A 15,220-nucleotide genomic window follows, 5' to 3' on the forward strand; every position below is an offset into this window, starting at 1 on the left:
TTGACAAATTATTGGTGTGAGACACAGCAGCCAATTAGAAAATGAGAGAACCTTGTCTTTCCCTCTCACTCCATCCTTTCTGCTTTCAAGACCAATTAGTGCAAGTAGCTACAGTGCTACAAATCTTTCCATATACAAACACAACCTCAAAATGCTGCCTCATTAGGTTTTTCCCTTTTAGCTGTTAACCAAAGTAAATGGACCTTATTTCAAGTAAAGCAGCAACATGAAACTTGAACACACAGAATCAGAGTTTGTTGTGCATGTGTTTATGAAGTCATGATTGTAACTGTTAAAGTCAGGAATGGTATTGCCCAATCATGTTCTACCATTAAAAGCCGGCTGGTGAATCTCTTTAGTGCTTTTCTGCTGCGTGTAAACTTAACTGAAACTTCAGAAGAAACTGTGAACTAAGATTTACTGTCAACAGGAATCAAGTGGTCCCTTTGTTAGCTTTTCGGCTGGCTGATGAAAACCACCCATAAATTCTGACAAAAATGGTGCAGGGTATGTTGCATCAGCGTTTTTACAGCGCCGATCAGCTTTAAGATGGGCATAAATCCTCTCAACTCTCTAGAGTGCAAACTTCTCCCGGCCGGGCTTCAGTTTTGCACGGTGCTGTTTGTGAATATTTAAGATTGTCCAAAGTACCGTATTGTGTTCCCCTCAAGTGGAGTTCCTGCCAATGTCTTATGTGTAAAATAACTTTATGTATACATAGAGGCCTTTGCATTTACTTTACAGCTTATATATTTTTGAAGCTGTCTGGGTTGAGACAACAAACAATTTGTACTTCTCTTGAAATGCTGTGCAATTCCTGTGTTAGTTTCTTTTCTTACCCTCCAACTCTGGAGCCGGCTGGCAGCTTGCCTAGACCGACAGGAGGAACTGAGGGAAGAGTAATCTTGTGGTTAACAGGATAAATCCAAAGCTCTGTTCAAAACCTAGTAAGCTACCTCACTGTTTACTGCCTACATGTTTAGGTACCATTTTAGGTGGCATTATAGCTGATACAGAACCTCATAAGTGTGTGATTATGGAACTCTGCAATACCAAATGGAGATGCAAAACACAATTTAAGTTGATTTGAGTTCGATATTAGCATGTTATGTTAAATAGTCTGTTAATAACCATTAAAACATTCACATTTTCCATTGAGCTTTTTGCAGTGTATTTCTGGTATTGCATTTTCGCAAAGGACACACAATGATGCATTAAAATTTGGCCAAAATTTGGTATTTTAGGAGGTATTATTATTAAAATAAACATGTTAATTCCAGTAATACGCCATTTATCTCAGTGGAGTTGGACATTAGCATGTTAAGATAAATGCACAGTTAATGAGTATAAAAACATAAATATTTTTAAACCGAGTTAATTGCAGTGCATTCTGGGATTGCATTCTCTGTGAAGAACACTTGATGTTATCAGTTGGCAAAGTTTAAAAAAAAGAAAAATAGGCTGTTCAAACCAGAAGCGCTACTATTTCTGTAGAGTTGGATATTAGCATATTGCTAAGCTAAATGCTAAAAAACATTTTTTTTTACTCAGTTTGTCATAGTGCATTATGAAACTGCATTCTCTATGAAGAATACATGTGATGTTGCCTAAAAATTTGGTCAAAACAAGATATTTTAGCGTAATCAAAAAAAAAAAGTTTATACCAAGAACGTGCCTTTTATGCCTTAAAGGGGATAGTTCACCCTCAAAAATAGCATTTCTGTAATCATTTATTCATTCATGTTGTTCCATGACCGACTTTCCTCTGCAGAACATTAAAGAATATATATTGAAGAATGTCTCCAATGTTTCAAGACCATATTGGACCTCTGAGACATTTCTCGAATACCTTATTTTGTCTTACACAAAACAACATGAGTAAATTGTGATAGTTTTCATTTTTTAGTGAACTATCCCTTTAAATGCTGCCACAGAGTATGTAATGCATCTTTGAGAAGACAAATAAACAGGTCTTGTGAATCTGCTTTCAAGGACGTTCTCTTGTGGTATTACAGCCGCTCTTGAGGCTTTGACTCGCTGGACTAATGTCTCCCTATGTTGTTTGGCTTTTCTTGTATGGAAGATTTCTATGATTCAGCTTGTTGTTGCATAGAGTGACTGTCTAATGCCCCGGCCGGCAGATCTGACAGATCTCGAGTGTGCTCGTTCAGCGTAAGTAGCATTAGTTACAGAACACTTGGAATTGGCCATCTCTGGTGGATGCACTGAACGAGAGGAAGAGATTGTACAAGAGGCAGATGGAATTTCTAATCCACTTCCTTCCACGTGATGAAATGGGCTTGTTGTATCTATCTATCTTTGCATCACAAAAAATGAATATGGTATCTAACCAAACTAAAGTCATTCTTTTTTAGTATAGTTCTGTCTAGCTTATGTTTTCGTGCAGCACCACTATCCCGCTGAGAGTAGCTGTGGCTTTAACAAGCCTCGGAGAGATGCTGGATATGTTAATAGCGCCGATCGATCCCAGCAGCTCCTCGTTGCCATGCAGGGCACAGGTGAAGGGTTGAGCTTGCAGTAATTGTCCCCTAGGTCAGCACATTTCCCACAACGCACTGCCCTCGGGTTCTCTCTCTTTTCTCCCTCCCTATTATTTCTTGCTCTGGGTTTTATATTAATTCCTAGTCCGTCAGTCATCTTTCATTACACTAAAATCGTCAAACGGAGCTTGTTTGGCTGATGTGCCTGGATTCTGAGAGCGATATGGTGAGGAGCGTCAGATTGTTCAGAAGGAAACGGCATATTCAACCTGTCCCGATAGAGACTACAGATATGGATGGTGAATAAAAGACCACAAAGTGACACTGTAGACACCGCAAAAAGACTTAATTTGGTCAGATTAGTGTGCAAGTCGAACCAAAACTGCTTGATCTTCAGAATTCATTCACGGGCGCTTTATAAAACGCCCGTGAACAGAGTGCGGTCGAGTTACAGTCGTTTTTTAGCCTTGGCAAGAGACCGATAACCATAACTCTTGCTGTCAGGCTGTAGTAGATCTGTTTAACTTGCTGTGCGCTAACAAGATGTGTGTGGATTGAGACGGGCCCGATGTGAAGAGAGCTCAGAGCCGTGAAGCGGACGAGACCTGAGTTATTATCTGCGAGGTCAAAGGCAGCAGACGGATGGACCGAGGCTTGATCTCTCAGCTCATGAGGATGTGACAAGGGGACGTCATTCATCCTTCCTCTATCACCGTGAGGTCAGGAGCCGATCGTTCAGGCTTCACACAGAAGGTCATCAACCTCTCATCACTGTTTCCATTTGTTACTAAAATCTCCTCCATTTACACATGCAAAGCTCCTCGTCCCAACATACTGTGTGGATTTGCAGACATACGCCTTACTTTTGAATCTTGAAAATTGTCCTGTTGATGTTTGGGATCATTTAATAACGTAAAATCATTTAATTTTTGTCTCGTGTTTGAGCCACTAGGCTTTTATAGTAATTTATTGATAAAGTAAATAATGCTGTTTATTACTGTATATTTTATAGAATGCTGTTATCATTCTTAAAATTAGTTAAAATAAGTTGATGAAAATAAAGCTGAAATACAACTGAAGTATGAATATACTGTATATACTGTATGTGTATATTTGTGTATATGTGTGTGTGTGTGTGAAAATATTTTTAGCTACTAATTTTTTCAGTATCAGTTACTCAAGTCATCTAATGCTTGCTTTCTTTAAAATCTGTACAAAAAAAAAAGGATATCAAAGAAATATAACCTAAAATTATTTTAATATAAATAAGTTATATAAATATAAATACGTTTCTAGGCCATATTTGCCTAGAAAATCGCAACTTTTCATTTTCCGTCAGTCTTAGTTCACGATGTAACTACAGAAGAGTCAAGCTTTAAATAGGAAAATGATCGAAACTCCGATTCAATGATCTACGCTAAGCTAAGCTAAAGTGCTACCGCCAGACCTGGAGATCGGCTGAATGGATTCAAAAACGGTAAAACTCAACTGTTTAACTCTAGGGAAGTTGTAAAATTAGCCTTTTTTGTTTTTGTCTGTCCCTAAACATACAGTAAAGAACATCCTTGTAAATTTAGGTTGAAGTTTTAACTAATGTTCAGGGGTCTTATACGTGGTCTTGATCACATGATATTTCGTTTTTAGTGAAATGAAGAATCTTGTATGAGGAGAGAGTGAAGATTCACTATTAATAGATGAGTGTGTGTTTGTGTATAGTGGTGGATATCCTGCCAGGTGCTTTTCTCCGTTCCTGACACCGCTGACATTCCTCATCCTTCATGGATTTCCTCACTTGAGGTCTTGCCACGGGTGTGATTGAGTGGGCGGCAGAGTTTCTACAGCTATAACCCACAATCCTTCATGCTTACAGTTTAAACCATGAAACTCGCATCTAAACCCTCTACTTCACCCTGCTGCTGTTTATTTTGCAGTAACAACCAATATCGCTTATATACAGCTACGTGTGATTCGATTATGACAGTTTTTCCCAGTGATCTTATGATCAATAGGAGCACAATTGGTGCGGCGTTGGCATTGTTGCTGTGACTGTGTGAATCTGCCATTCGCGATGACTGCATTGCAGAAGCCATGGAGAAATAAATGAATAAATCAGTGTTTGAGCACCTCAGGTGGCTTCGGTGGATGTCAGCAGAGGCATTTTTCCCAGTCCTTTCTTCTCCTCAAGCCTATAGCATGAGATTGCACCACTTTTGTTGTTTCCTTGTCTGTTACGTAATGTGTAGGAAGATCATTTACACATTATGGAGGATTTCCGAATACTTTTACGGATGTTAAGCGCTGAGACTCCTTCAAAGACATTTCTGAATGTGTGTGTAACCTGCTTGGTTTTAATGAATGCATCCGCATCCTTTAGGCCGTGTGGGAATGTAACCAATTAAACTTGTTGATGGTAATCTAACGATTTGTGTGTTTCTCTATTAATCTTTCTTTCTGTTTTTTTCTTTCTCTCTATGCAGAGTGCAGCAATGGAGGAGACGGTAATATGGGAACAGCACACTGTAACTCTACACAGGGTGAGAATTTAATCGTTGATTTGTGTCTGGAATCCCAGTATAAACACTTGTTTGTTTGATCTGTGTAATATCTCTATTCTTAGAAAAAATCTCCCAGAATGAACAGTAGAATCATTCAGATGATATTGTCTTGTTTTACTTGTTTGTGAATATCTTGCTTATCTTATATTATTTCTGATATAATTGTGTTGTATTGTGTTCTATTAACAGATTTTTTTCCACTTGTATTAAAGACCTCCATGATATGCAAACTCTCACTAGTAAAAGTCAAAGTTTGATGTAAACTATTACCTTTTGCCTAAAAAAGGCTTAAGTACGAAAACCTATTTCAATAGGAAATACCTCAAAACAGGAAACAAACCACTCAGCAAACATATTTACAGCATCTTTATGCATAAATTGAAAAAAAAATCAGGAACAAGACTAAATTGTTTTATAAGAATTATGAAAAATTTAGCTTCTCTGGTAAATTTATATTGTATGGTTATTTAGAAGTTTTTAATTTGTAATATTTAGGGTAACTCCATTAATAAAAGTTGCTAAATGCACTGCGTAAAAATAAAAATATCTATGAAGGCACACAGATCATTTCAATAGGAAATATCTCAAAACAAAGAAACCCCTTAAACACTTATGGGGTCTTTCAGCAAGAACAAGGGAAGAAAATCTGCCAACTGAACAAAACAAAAACAATAAAGTTATACAGTCTTGGTCAGCATTATTGGCACCCTTGGTAAATATGATCAAAGAAGGCTCTGAAAGTATACCTGCATTATTAATCCTTTTGATCTTTTATTTTTAAAAAAATCACAAAAATCTAACCTTTTTTGAAAATTTCATTATGAAATGTTTTTCTCAAATACACGTTGGACACAATTATTGGCACCCTGAGAAATTCTTATAAGTAAAATATCTCTGAAGTATATTCCCATTCATATTCACAATTTTGAGCACTCCAGGGTGATTATGAACATGAAATTATCCAGCCATGGCTTCCTGTTTCACAGAAATATAAATAGGAGAGAAAACAAAGCCCAAATTCCCTTAATCATCCATCACAATGAGAAAAACCAAAGAATATATTTCTGATGTGAAGCAAAAGATAATTGAGCTTCACAAATTAGTGAAGTGGCTTTAAGAAAAGAGCTAGAGTAGTGAAAATTCCCATTTCCACCATCAGCGCAATAATGAATGATTTCCAATCAACAGAAAACGTTACGAAACTGCCTGGAAGAGGACGTGTCTCTATATCGTCCTAATGCACGGTGAGAAGGAGAGTGAGTGGCTAAAGACTCTCCAAGGACCACAGCTGGAGAATTGCAGAAAATAGTTGAGTCTCGGGGTCAGAAAACCTTAAAAAAAAAAAGAAAATAGTCAAACAGCACCGACATCACCAAATGTTGTTTGGGAGGGTTTCAAGAAAAAATCTCCTAGCTCATCCAAAAAATAACTCCAGCATATTCAGTTATCAGACACGGCTGGAACTTCAAATGAAGACTGGCTTCTGTGGTCAGATGAAACTAAAAAATGAGCTTTTTAGCAGCAAACACTCAAGATGGGTTTGGTGAACACAGGGATAAAAAGTACCCCATGTGTACAATGAAATATACTGCTGTATTTTTGATGTTGTGGGCCGATATTTCTGCTGGAGGTCCTGGACATCTTGTTTAGACACATGGCATCATGGATTCTATGAAATACCAGCAGATAAAAAATCAATAAGTGACTGACTCTTGTTAGAAATCTTATAATGGGCCATGTTTGGATCTTCCAACCGTACAATAATCCAAACACAAACCTCAAAAACAACACAAAAATGGGTCACTGAGCACAAAACCAAGCTTCTGCTGGCCATTCCAGTCCTCTGACCTGAACCCTGTAGAAAATGAGTGAGGTGAACTGAAGAGAAGAAGCACTGTCATGGAGCTGGGAATCTGAAGGATCTGGAGAGATTCTGGATGAAGGAATGGTCTCTGATCTCTTGTCAGGTGTTCTCTAACCTCATCAGGTATTATAGGAGAAAATTTAGAGCTGTTAAACTGGCAAATGGAGGTTTCAAAAAGTATTGAATAAAAGGGTGCCGTTAATTGTGTCCAATGTGTATTAGAGAAAAACATTCATGTCATAATGATATTTCCACAAAGCAAAGATGTCCGTTAAAACTGAACTCACTGCGAACCAATGAGTGTATTCCATAACAAAGATGTTATATCACTCGATGTGTACATTTAATGATGTTAAAAAGGTTTAATTTATATGAATTAGATTATAAACGTATCCATTTCATTGCGAGTGCAGTGCGCTTCCAGAGAGAGCCCACCCACACATGCTTCTGATTGGCTGTGATATCTGATTGATGCTGTCGCGTCATTGCTTGTCGTGACATAATTAGTGCTGTCAAACAATTATTTGTGATTAATCGCATCCAAAATAAACGTTTTTGTTTACATAATACATGTATGTGTACTGTATATACAGGTCCTTTTCAAAAAATTAGCATATTGTGATAAAGTTCATTATTTTCTGTAATGTACTGATAAACATTAGACTTTCATATATTTTAGATTCATTACAACACAACTGAAGTAGTTCAAGCCTTTTATTGTTTTAATATTGATGATTTTGGCATACAGCTCATGAAAACCCAAAATTCCTATCTCAAAAAATTAGCATATTTCATCCGACCAATAAAAGAAAAGTGTTTTTAATACAAAAAAGTCAACCTTCAAATAATTATGTTCAGTTATGCACTCAATACTTGGTCGGGAATCCTTTTGCAGAAATGACTGCTTCAATGCGGCGTGGCATGGAGGCAATCAGCCTGTGGCACTGCTGAGGTGTTATGGAGGCCCAGGATGCTTCGATAGCGGCCTTAAGCTCATCCAGAGTGTTGGGTCTTGCGTCTCTCAACTTTCTCTTCACAATATCCCACAGATTCTCTATGGGGTTCAGGTCAGGAGAGTTGGCAGGCCAATTGAGCACAGTAATACCATGGTCAGTAAACCATTTACCAGTGGTTTTGGCACTGTGAGCAGGTGCCAGGTCGTGCTGAAAAATTAAATCTTCATCTCCATAAAGCTTTTCAGCAGATGGAAGCATGAAGTGCTCCAAAATCTCCTGATAGCTAGCTGCATTGACCCTGCCCTTGATAAAACACAGTGGACCAACACCAGCATCACTGACTGTGGGTACTTGACACTGGACTTCAGGCATTTTGGCATTTCCCTCTCCCCAGTCTTCCTCCAGACTCTGGCACCTTGATTTCCGAATGACATGCAAAATTTGCTTTCATCCGAAAAAAGTACTTTGGACCACTGAGCAACAGTCCAGTGCTGCTTCTCTGTAGCCCAGGTCAGGCGCTTCTGCCGCTGTTTCTGGTTCAAAAGTGGCTTGACCTGGGGAATGCGGCACCTGTAGCCCATTTCCTGCACACGCCTGTACACGGTGGCTCTGGATGTTTCTACTCCAGACTCAGTCCACTGCTTCCGCAGGTCCCCCAAGGTCTGGAATCGGTCCTTCTCCACAATCTTCCTCAGGGTCCGGTCACCTCTTCTCGTTGTGCTGCGTTTTCTGCCACACCTTTTCCTTCCCACAGACTTCCCACTGAGGTGCCTTGATACAGCACTCTGGGAACAGCCTATTCGTTCAGAAATGTCTTTCTGTGTCTTACCCTCTTGCTTGAGGGTGTCAATGATGGCCTTCTGGACAGCAGTCAGGTCGGCAGTCTTACCCATGATTGCGGTTTTGAGTAATGAACCAGGCTGGGAGTTTTTAAAAGCCTCAGGAATCTTTTGCAGGTGTTTAGAGTTAATTAGTTGATTCAGATGATTAGGTTAATAGCTCGTTTAGAGAACCTTTTCATGATATGCTAATTTTTTGAGATAGGAATTTTGGGTTTTCATGAGCTGTATGCCAAAATCATCAATATTAAAACAATAAAAGGCTTGAACTACTTCAGTTGTGTTGTAATGAATCTAAAATATCTGAAAGTCTAATGTTTATCAGTACATTACAGAAAATAATGAACTTTATCACAATATGCAAATTTTTTGAAAAGGACCTGTATTTATTATGTATATATAAATACACACACATGCGCGTATTTATTTAAGAAGAATGTTATTTTTATATATTAAATATATTTATTTATAATATAAATTATATGAATATAAATAGACATGTAAGTACATGTAAATATTTTCAAAATATATACTGTATGTGTATTTTTATATATACAAAGAACATACATTTTATGCAAATAAAAACTTTTATTTTGGATGTGATTAATCGTTTAACAGCACTACTAATAATTCACATTACCTGTTAGCTGTCACTGTTAAAATTGTTTAAGTGATTCGTTTAAATACTGTTGCAGACTTGAGGTCCGTATTGTTTTTCTCCTCTTTATATCTGTGATAGGACCTTTCTATCTCTCTCCCTTCTCTGCCCTTTCTCTGTATCTCTCTGACCATCACATCCCCTCATTTATCTTCCTCCTCTTCTTGTCCCTCATCTCCCATCTTATCTTTTCATTCTCTCTGTCCTATTCTCTCCCTCTCCAGCTCTTCCCGGCTGTTTTGAATGTTTTGGTTTCCCCCTCGTCTGTTTGTTAACATGTCGTTGTGTGTCTCACAGGCTCCGGGGTTTGGCTTCGGGATCGCTATCTCAGGCGGGAGAGATAACCCTCACTTTCAGAGCGGGGAGACGTCCATCGTCATATCTGATGTGCTGAAGGGAGGCCCAGCCGAGGGCCTGCTGCAGTAAGACTCATCTCTGACCCTCTTTTCCATGAGAATTTCAGTTCCAGTTTAACTCCCAAATTTGAGTTGAATTTGATGCATTTTGATAAAATCGAATGAAATTCGACGTCAATATCATGATTGCTGAAAGAATAGTTTATTAAAACATCATTTTTATGAATTACCCTTAAAGGTGTTATGGGTTATTTCCAAAAATATTAGATTATATATTCCAAACGTTGATTATTGATGTTCTTAATTTTTAAGTTAAACCTTTCACTCAAAATAAATTATGTATAAGGTTATTTATAGAATTTGTATTCAATACATGAAATTACAAAAGTGCAAATTTAAAACATTTTTCTCTAGTGCTCTCAGACTAATTTTTTTATATTGTATGGAAATAATCTGTATTAGAAAAATGCAAATTAAAACCATTTTCAATAAAGCTCTCAGGCTATTAATTTGTTATTTGTTTTAAATGAGAAAATTGCAAATTCAATGCATTTTCACTAGTGCTTTTAAAATATATATTTTTTAATTTGTATCAAAAACCGTTGTTTTAAATTAGAAAAGTGCAAATTAACAACGTTTTCACTAGTGCTCTCAAAATATATTTTTTTATTTGTATCGAAAACATTTGTATTACATTATTAAAGTGTGAATTAAAAGCATTTTCTCTGCTGGTCTCAGACTTCATTTATTCATTAAATTTGTGTTGAAAACATTTTATTTTTCACATTTAAGGCAAAATTAAATGCATTTTTAATAGTGGTCCAGACGTTTAACCCCACTGTATATTTATAGTTAGTAAGTTTGTTATATTTGTTATTTATTTATTTCCCAGAATGCTCTAATTACTTCAGAAATTGTAATCATTTGATTTATATAATCTATCATCATCATCTTTTTTTTATTATTAAAAAAGCTGAAAACTGCTTTTCATACTTATGGAGTTTCTTACCATGTAAACGCATGAGTGCACAGGGCTGCTGATCAAGCTTTGCTCCATCTTGCGCTGAGATCAGTTGGAGTGGCACTTTTGCTTACTGTTTTCTGCTCTCTTTGCCCCCGGCAGGGAGAATGACAGAGTGGTGATGGTCAACGCCGTCTCCATGGATAACGTGGAACATGCGTATGCAGTGCAGCAACTTCGGAAAAGTGGGAAGAATGCAAAGATAGTATGCAGGCCCTTTTAATTTATTCTTTTACTCTAGCTTCTTGCATTAAGCCACAGATTCATCATGTGAAAGTAATCATGCCATGTCAAATTAGCATAAGACTGCATAACAACATACAAGGTCATTTACATAGAATGGAATTATATATAGAAAGAGAGAGAGAGAAATTTTCAAATTTGCCTAGTTTTAAGCTATTTATATAATTTGTACTTTTATTTAAACATTTGTGTTAAATTTAGGAAAGTGCAGGGTGAAAATATTTTGACTAGTGGTCTGATTTATTTATTTATTTACATTTAGTCATTTAGTAGACTCTTTTATCCAAAGCGACTTACAATTATTTATTTTTACATTTGTTAAATTAGTATATCATTAAAGTGTAAATTAAAAGGCACACTTTTATTTATTTGTTGCACTAAAATCCATAAGAGAATTGTTTTAGAGAAACATTAGAGATGAAAAATATGCCCATGTATTTTTTTTATTTAATTTGTCATTTTGTTTAAAATTTGTAAAATTAGGAAGGTCCATATTGATGTTTTTTACGAGTGGTCTCAAACTGCATTTTTATCACAAAATACAAAAAAATATAAAATACAAAACAAAAAAACATTTGTTGAATTCGAAAAGTACAATTTAAAAGACCTACTTTTATTTATTTCGCACTAAAATGCATAAGAGAATGTTTTCAAGACTCATTATACATGGAAAAATATGCTTAAATTTTTTAAAATTTAATTTGTCATTTTGTTTAAAATTTATTTTTACGAGTGGTCTCAGACTTCATTTTTATCATAAAAATACAAAAAAATATTTTTTTGTATTAAATTGGAAAAGTGCAAATTAAAAGACATATTAGAGATGAAAAAAATATGGCCAAAAAGTTTAACTAGTAATCGCAGACCATATTTACTTTATTAATTTATGAATGTATTTATAAAATGTTTTACAATATTTTTAAACATTGGTGTTAAATTGAAAATAAAAATACCCACTTTTATTGATTTATTTTGCACTAAAATCCCATAAGAGAAAGTTTTAGAGGAACACTAGAGATAAAAAAAAATTGCCCAAAAATTGAGATTGTTGCGAATAATCATGTCTGTTTCTCGCTCTTTCCAGACAATCAGGAGAAAAAGGAAGGTGCAAATACCCATGGGGCGCACAGGTGAACGCGAGACCATGTCGGAGCACGACGAGGACGACGACAGCTACGAAGACGAGATTTACGAGGCCCGGAGCGCACGGAGCGGGCCGAGCGCCTACAGCGGGGGCGGAGCCACGGGCCGGAGGAGCAGCAGGGGCGACCGGCTGGGCGGGAGGAGGGACCGAGACAGAGAGCGCAGCGGCTCCAGAGAGAGGAGTCTGTCCCCACGCTCGGACCGCCACTCTGTGTCCTCCAACCTCCCTCCACGCCCAGCCAAGGTCACCCTCATCAAGTCCCGCAAGAATGAAGGTGAACATGGCTGCTTTGACCCTGCCAACCAGCGTCGCCCAATCACTTTGTCTTACGAATTATAACACTGTTGTTTCACATCACTAAAGGCTTGTTCTCACCAAGAATGGTAACTATAACAATAACTAATATTAGTATCCACACCAACTGATGATAATGTTTTGGTTATTAGAAACTATTATATGATGCTTTAAATGCTCAAGCTCTTTAAAGTTGGGTGGATTCTGATGTTTTCGTCGTTCATTAGCTGGAAAAAGTTGGTCTGGAAATGATGCCAGCGATATCGTTCCTAGTTGTAGGATTCACCACACTACAACTTTATCATTAGAATTATCGTCCTTGGTGTGAGCAGCCCCACTGTGAAAGTCAATCAATCAGTAAATAAATAAATAAAAGTAAAAAAATGTGCACTTTTTAATCTAATTTGAATATTTTCAATGCAAAATATACAGAAATCTGATATATTTAAGTTAGAAGTTAAATTGAAATATTGCAATGAAAAAATGTATGATTATAGTAAATTAATAAATAAAAGTCACCACTACTGAAAATGCTTTTAATTTGTACTTTTAAGTAAATAAGACCAGTTTTTAGATAATTTCAAATTAATTATACTTAAAAATAAATGAAGAGTTAATTTGCGAAAACAGAAACATTTGCAAAAATCATGTTTTTTTTGTTATTGTTTTTTTCTGCATTCCAATTAATATCAATCAAACCGCAATTGGGTTGTTTTGATTAAATAATAATAACTAAAAAAAACAGCTAACTAACACAATAAAAACATAATTTAAGTAAATTAATAAAAACAAATCTGTTTTTGCAAATAAACTTTTCAAATACATGATCTAATATGTTATGTAATCAACTGCTCCGGGTGTGTGTGTGTTCACTGCTGTGTGTGTGTTCACTGCTGTGTGTGTGTTCACTGCTGTGTGTGTGTTCACTGCTGTGTGTGTGTTCACTGCTGTGTGTGTGTGTTCACTGCTGTGTGTGTGTGTTCACTGCTGTGTGTGTGCATGTTGGATGGGTTAAATGCAGAGCACGAATTCTGAGTATGGGTCACCATACTTGGCCGTATGTCACTTCACTTTCACTTTCAACTGTTTACATTTTTGGAGTAATTAGAGCATTCTGTGAAAGAAAGTCTTTCATGTGATGTATAAAATTAGTACTTTTCAAATATTGTTGAAAATAAATGAAATGTACATTGATTCCAAAAGTCTGAGACCACTAGCGAAAATACTTGTAATTTGCATTTTTCAAATTGAATACCGTAGTTTTTAAACTTCGATCAATTAATAATAAATTAGATCAATTAGATTAGATTAGATTAGATTAGATTCAACTTTATTGTCATTTATGCAGAGTACAAGTACAGAGCTAATGAAATGCAGTTAGCATCTAACCAGAAGTGCAAGAATATAGTGTTTTATATACATATAAGTGCAGAGTAAGTGAAGATATGATTTACAGAATATACAGTGGAATTGCTATATACAGTATTGAGCAGAGTATATACAGAATATAAAATAGGAATGCAATGTAGGGATTGTATGTACATTATGAACAGAGCAATGTAGATTATATAGATTACAGATTATATATACACATTATGAACAGCAGAAACGTGAGAACAGTGGTAATAAATAAATACAGCTGGATGAGTGTGCAAAGTATTGATAGAACAATGTATTCTATGCAAAATAGCAGTAGTGCAATATTTTATAGAAATAGTTTACTGTGCTTGTACAGTAACAACTTTAAACAGTTTATAGTGTAATGACTTGAACGATGTGCAGTCTGTGCAAAATATGAGTAGTGCAAATGCATGTGTTTAAAGTACTGTGACCAGTGCAGTAATAAGCAGGTGCAGGTTAGATTGGTGGTGTGGCGTTCAGAAGTGTCACAGCCTCGGGGAAGAAGCTCTTCCTGAGCCTACTGGTGCGAGAGCGTAGGCACCTGTAACGCCTGCCGGATGGAAGGAGGGTGAAAAGTCCATGGTTAGGGTGAGAGGCATCCTTGATGATGTTTCTTGCCCTGCCCAGACAGCGCTTATAATAAATGTTCTCAATGGAAGTTAACTGGGTGCCGGTGATCCGTTGAGCAGTTTTCACCACCCGCTGGAGTGCTTTGCGGTCAGATGCGGAGCAATTGCTGTACCATACTGAGATGCAGTTCGTGAGTATGCTCTCAATGGTACAGCGGTAGAATTCCACAAGGATCCTGGGATTCAGGTGAACTTTCTTAAGGCTCCTTAAGAAGTAAAGGCGCTGCTGTGCCTTTTTGACCAGAGTAGAGGTGTTATGGGACCAGGTGAGGTCATCAGAGATGTGGATGCCAAGGAACTTGAAACTCGACACACGCTCCACTTCAGCTCCGTTGATGTAGATGGGTGTGTGTGCATGACTCCTAGTCCGCCTGAAGTCCACAATGATCTCCTTTGTCTTCTGGGTGTTTAGCTGTAGATTATTGGTGGCACACCATACAGCCAGGTGCTGCACCTCATCCCTGTAGGCTGATTCATCGTCATCCTTGATCAGACCTACCACCGTGGTGTCATCTGCAAATTTGATTATGGTGTTGGAGCCATAAACAGGAACACAGTCATGGGTGAAGAGGGAGTACAGGAGAGGGCTCAGTACGCAGCCCTGTGGCACGCCGGTGTTCAGGGTGATGATGGAGGAGGAGAGGTTATCTAACTTGACGGACTGAGGTCTGTTAGTCAGAAAATCTAGAATCCAATTACAGATGGGTGTGCTGATTCCAAGCTGGCTGAGCTTGGAGATCAGCTTGGAGGGGATTACTG

At 37.1% G+C, this 15,220-nt stretch overlaps 1 protein-coding gene across 5 annotated transcripts in view; it reads left to right on the top strand.

Annotated features, from left to right (window-relative positions):
- The window catches only part of LOC306867088 (tight junction protein 1-like), a 72,748-nt gene that overhangs the window by 26,959 nt on the left and 30,569 nt on the right, over positions 1–15,220 (top strand). For all 5 annotated transcript variants that reach the window (XM_079412592.1, XM_079412593.1, XM_079412595.1 and 2 more), the window contains exons 2-5: positions 4,979–5,035; positions 9,671–9,795; positions 10,853–10,955; positions 12,078–12,411. In XM_079412592.1, coding sequence (XP_079268718.1) covers positions 4,979–5,035; positions 9,671–9,795; positions 10,853–10,955; positions 12,078–12,411 — 619 coding nt within the window. The remainder of the gene's footprint in view (positions 1–4,978; positions 5,036–9,670; positions 9,796–10,852; positions 10,956–12,077; positions 12,412–15,220) is intronic.

This window comes from Barbus barbus (assembly GCF_936440315.1).
Source record: "Barbus barbus genome assembly, chromosome: 48".
Taxonomy (NCBI): domain Eukaryota; kingdom Metazoa; phylum Chordata; class Actinopteri; order Cypriniformes; family Cyprinidae; genus Barbus; species Barbus barbus.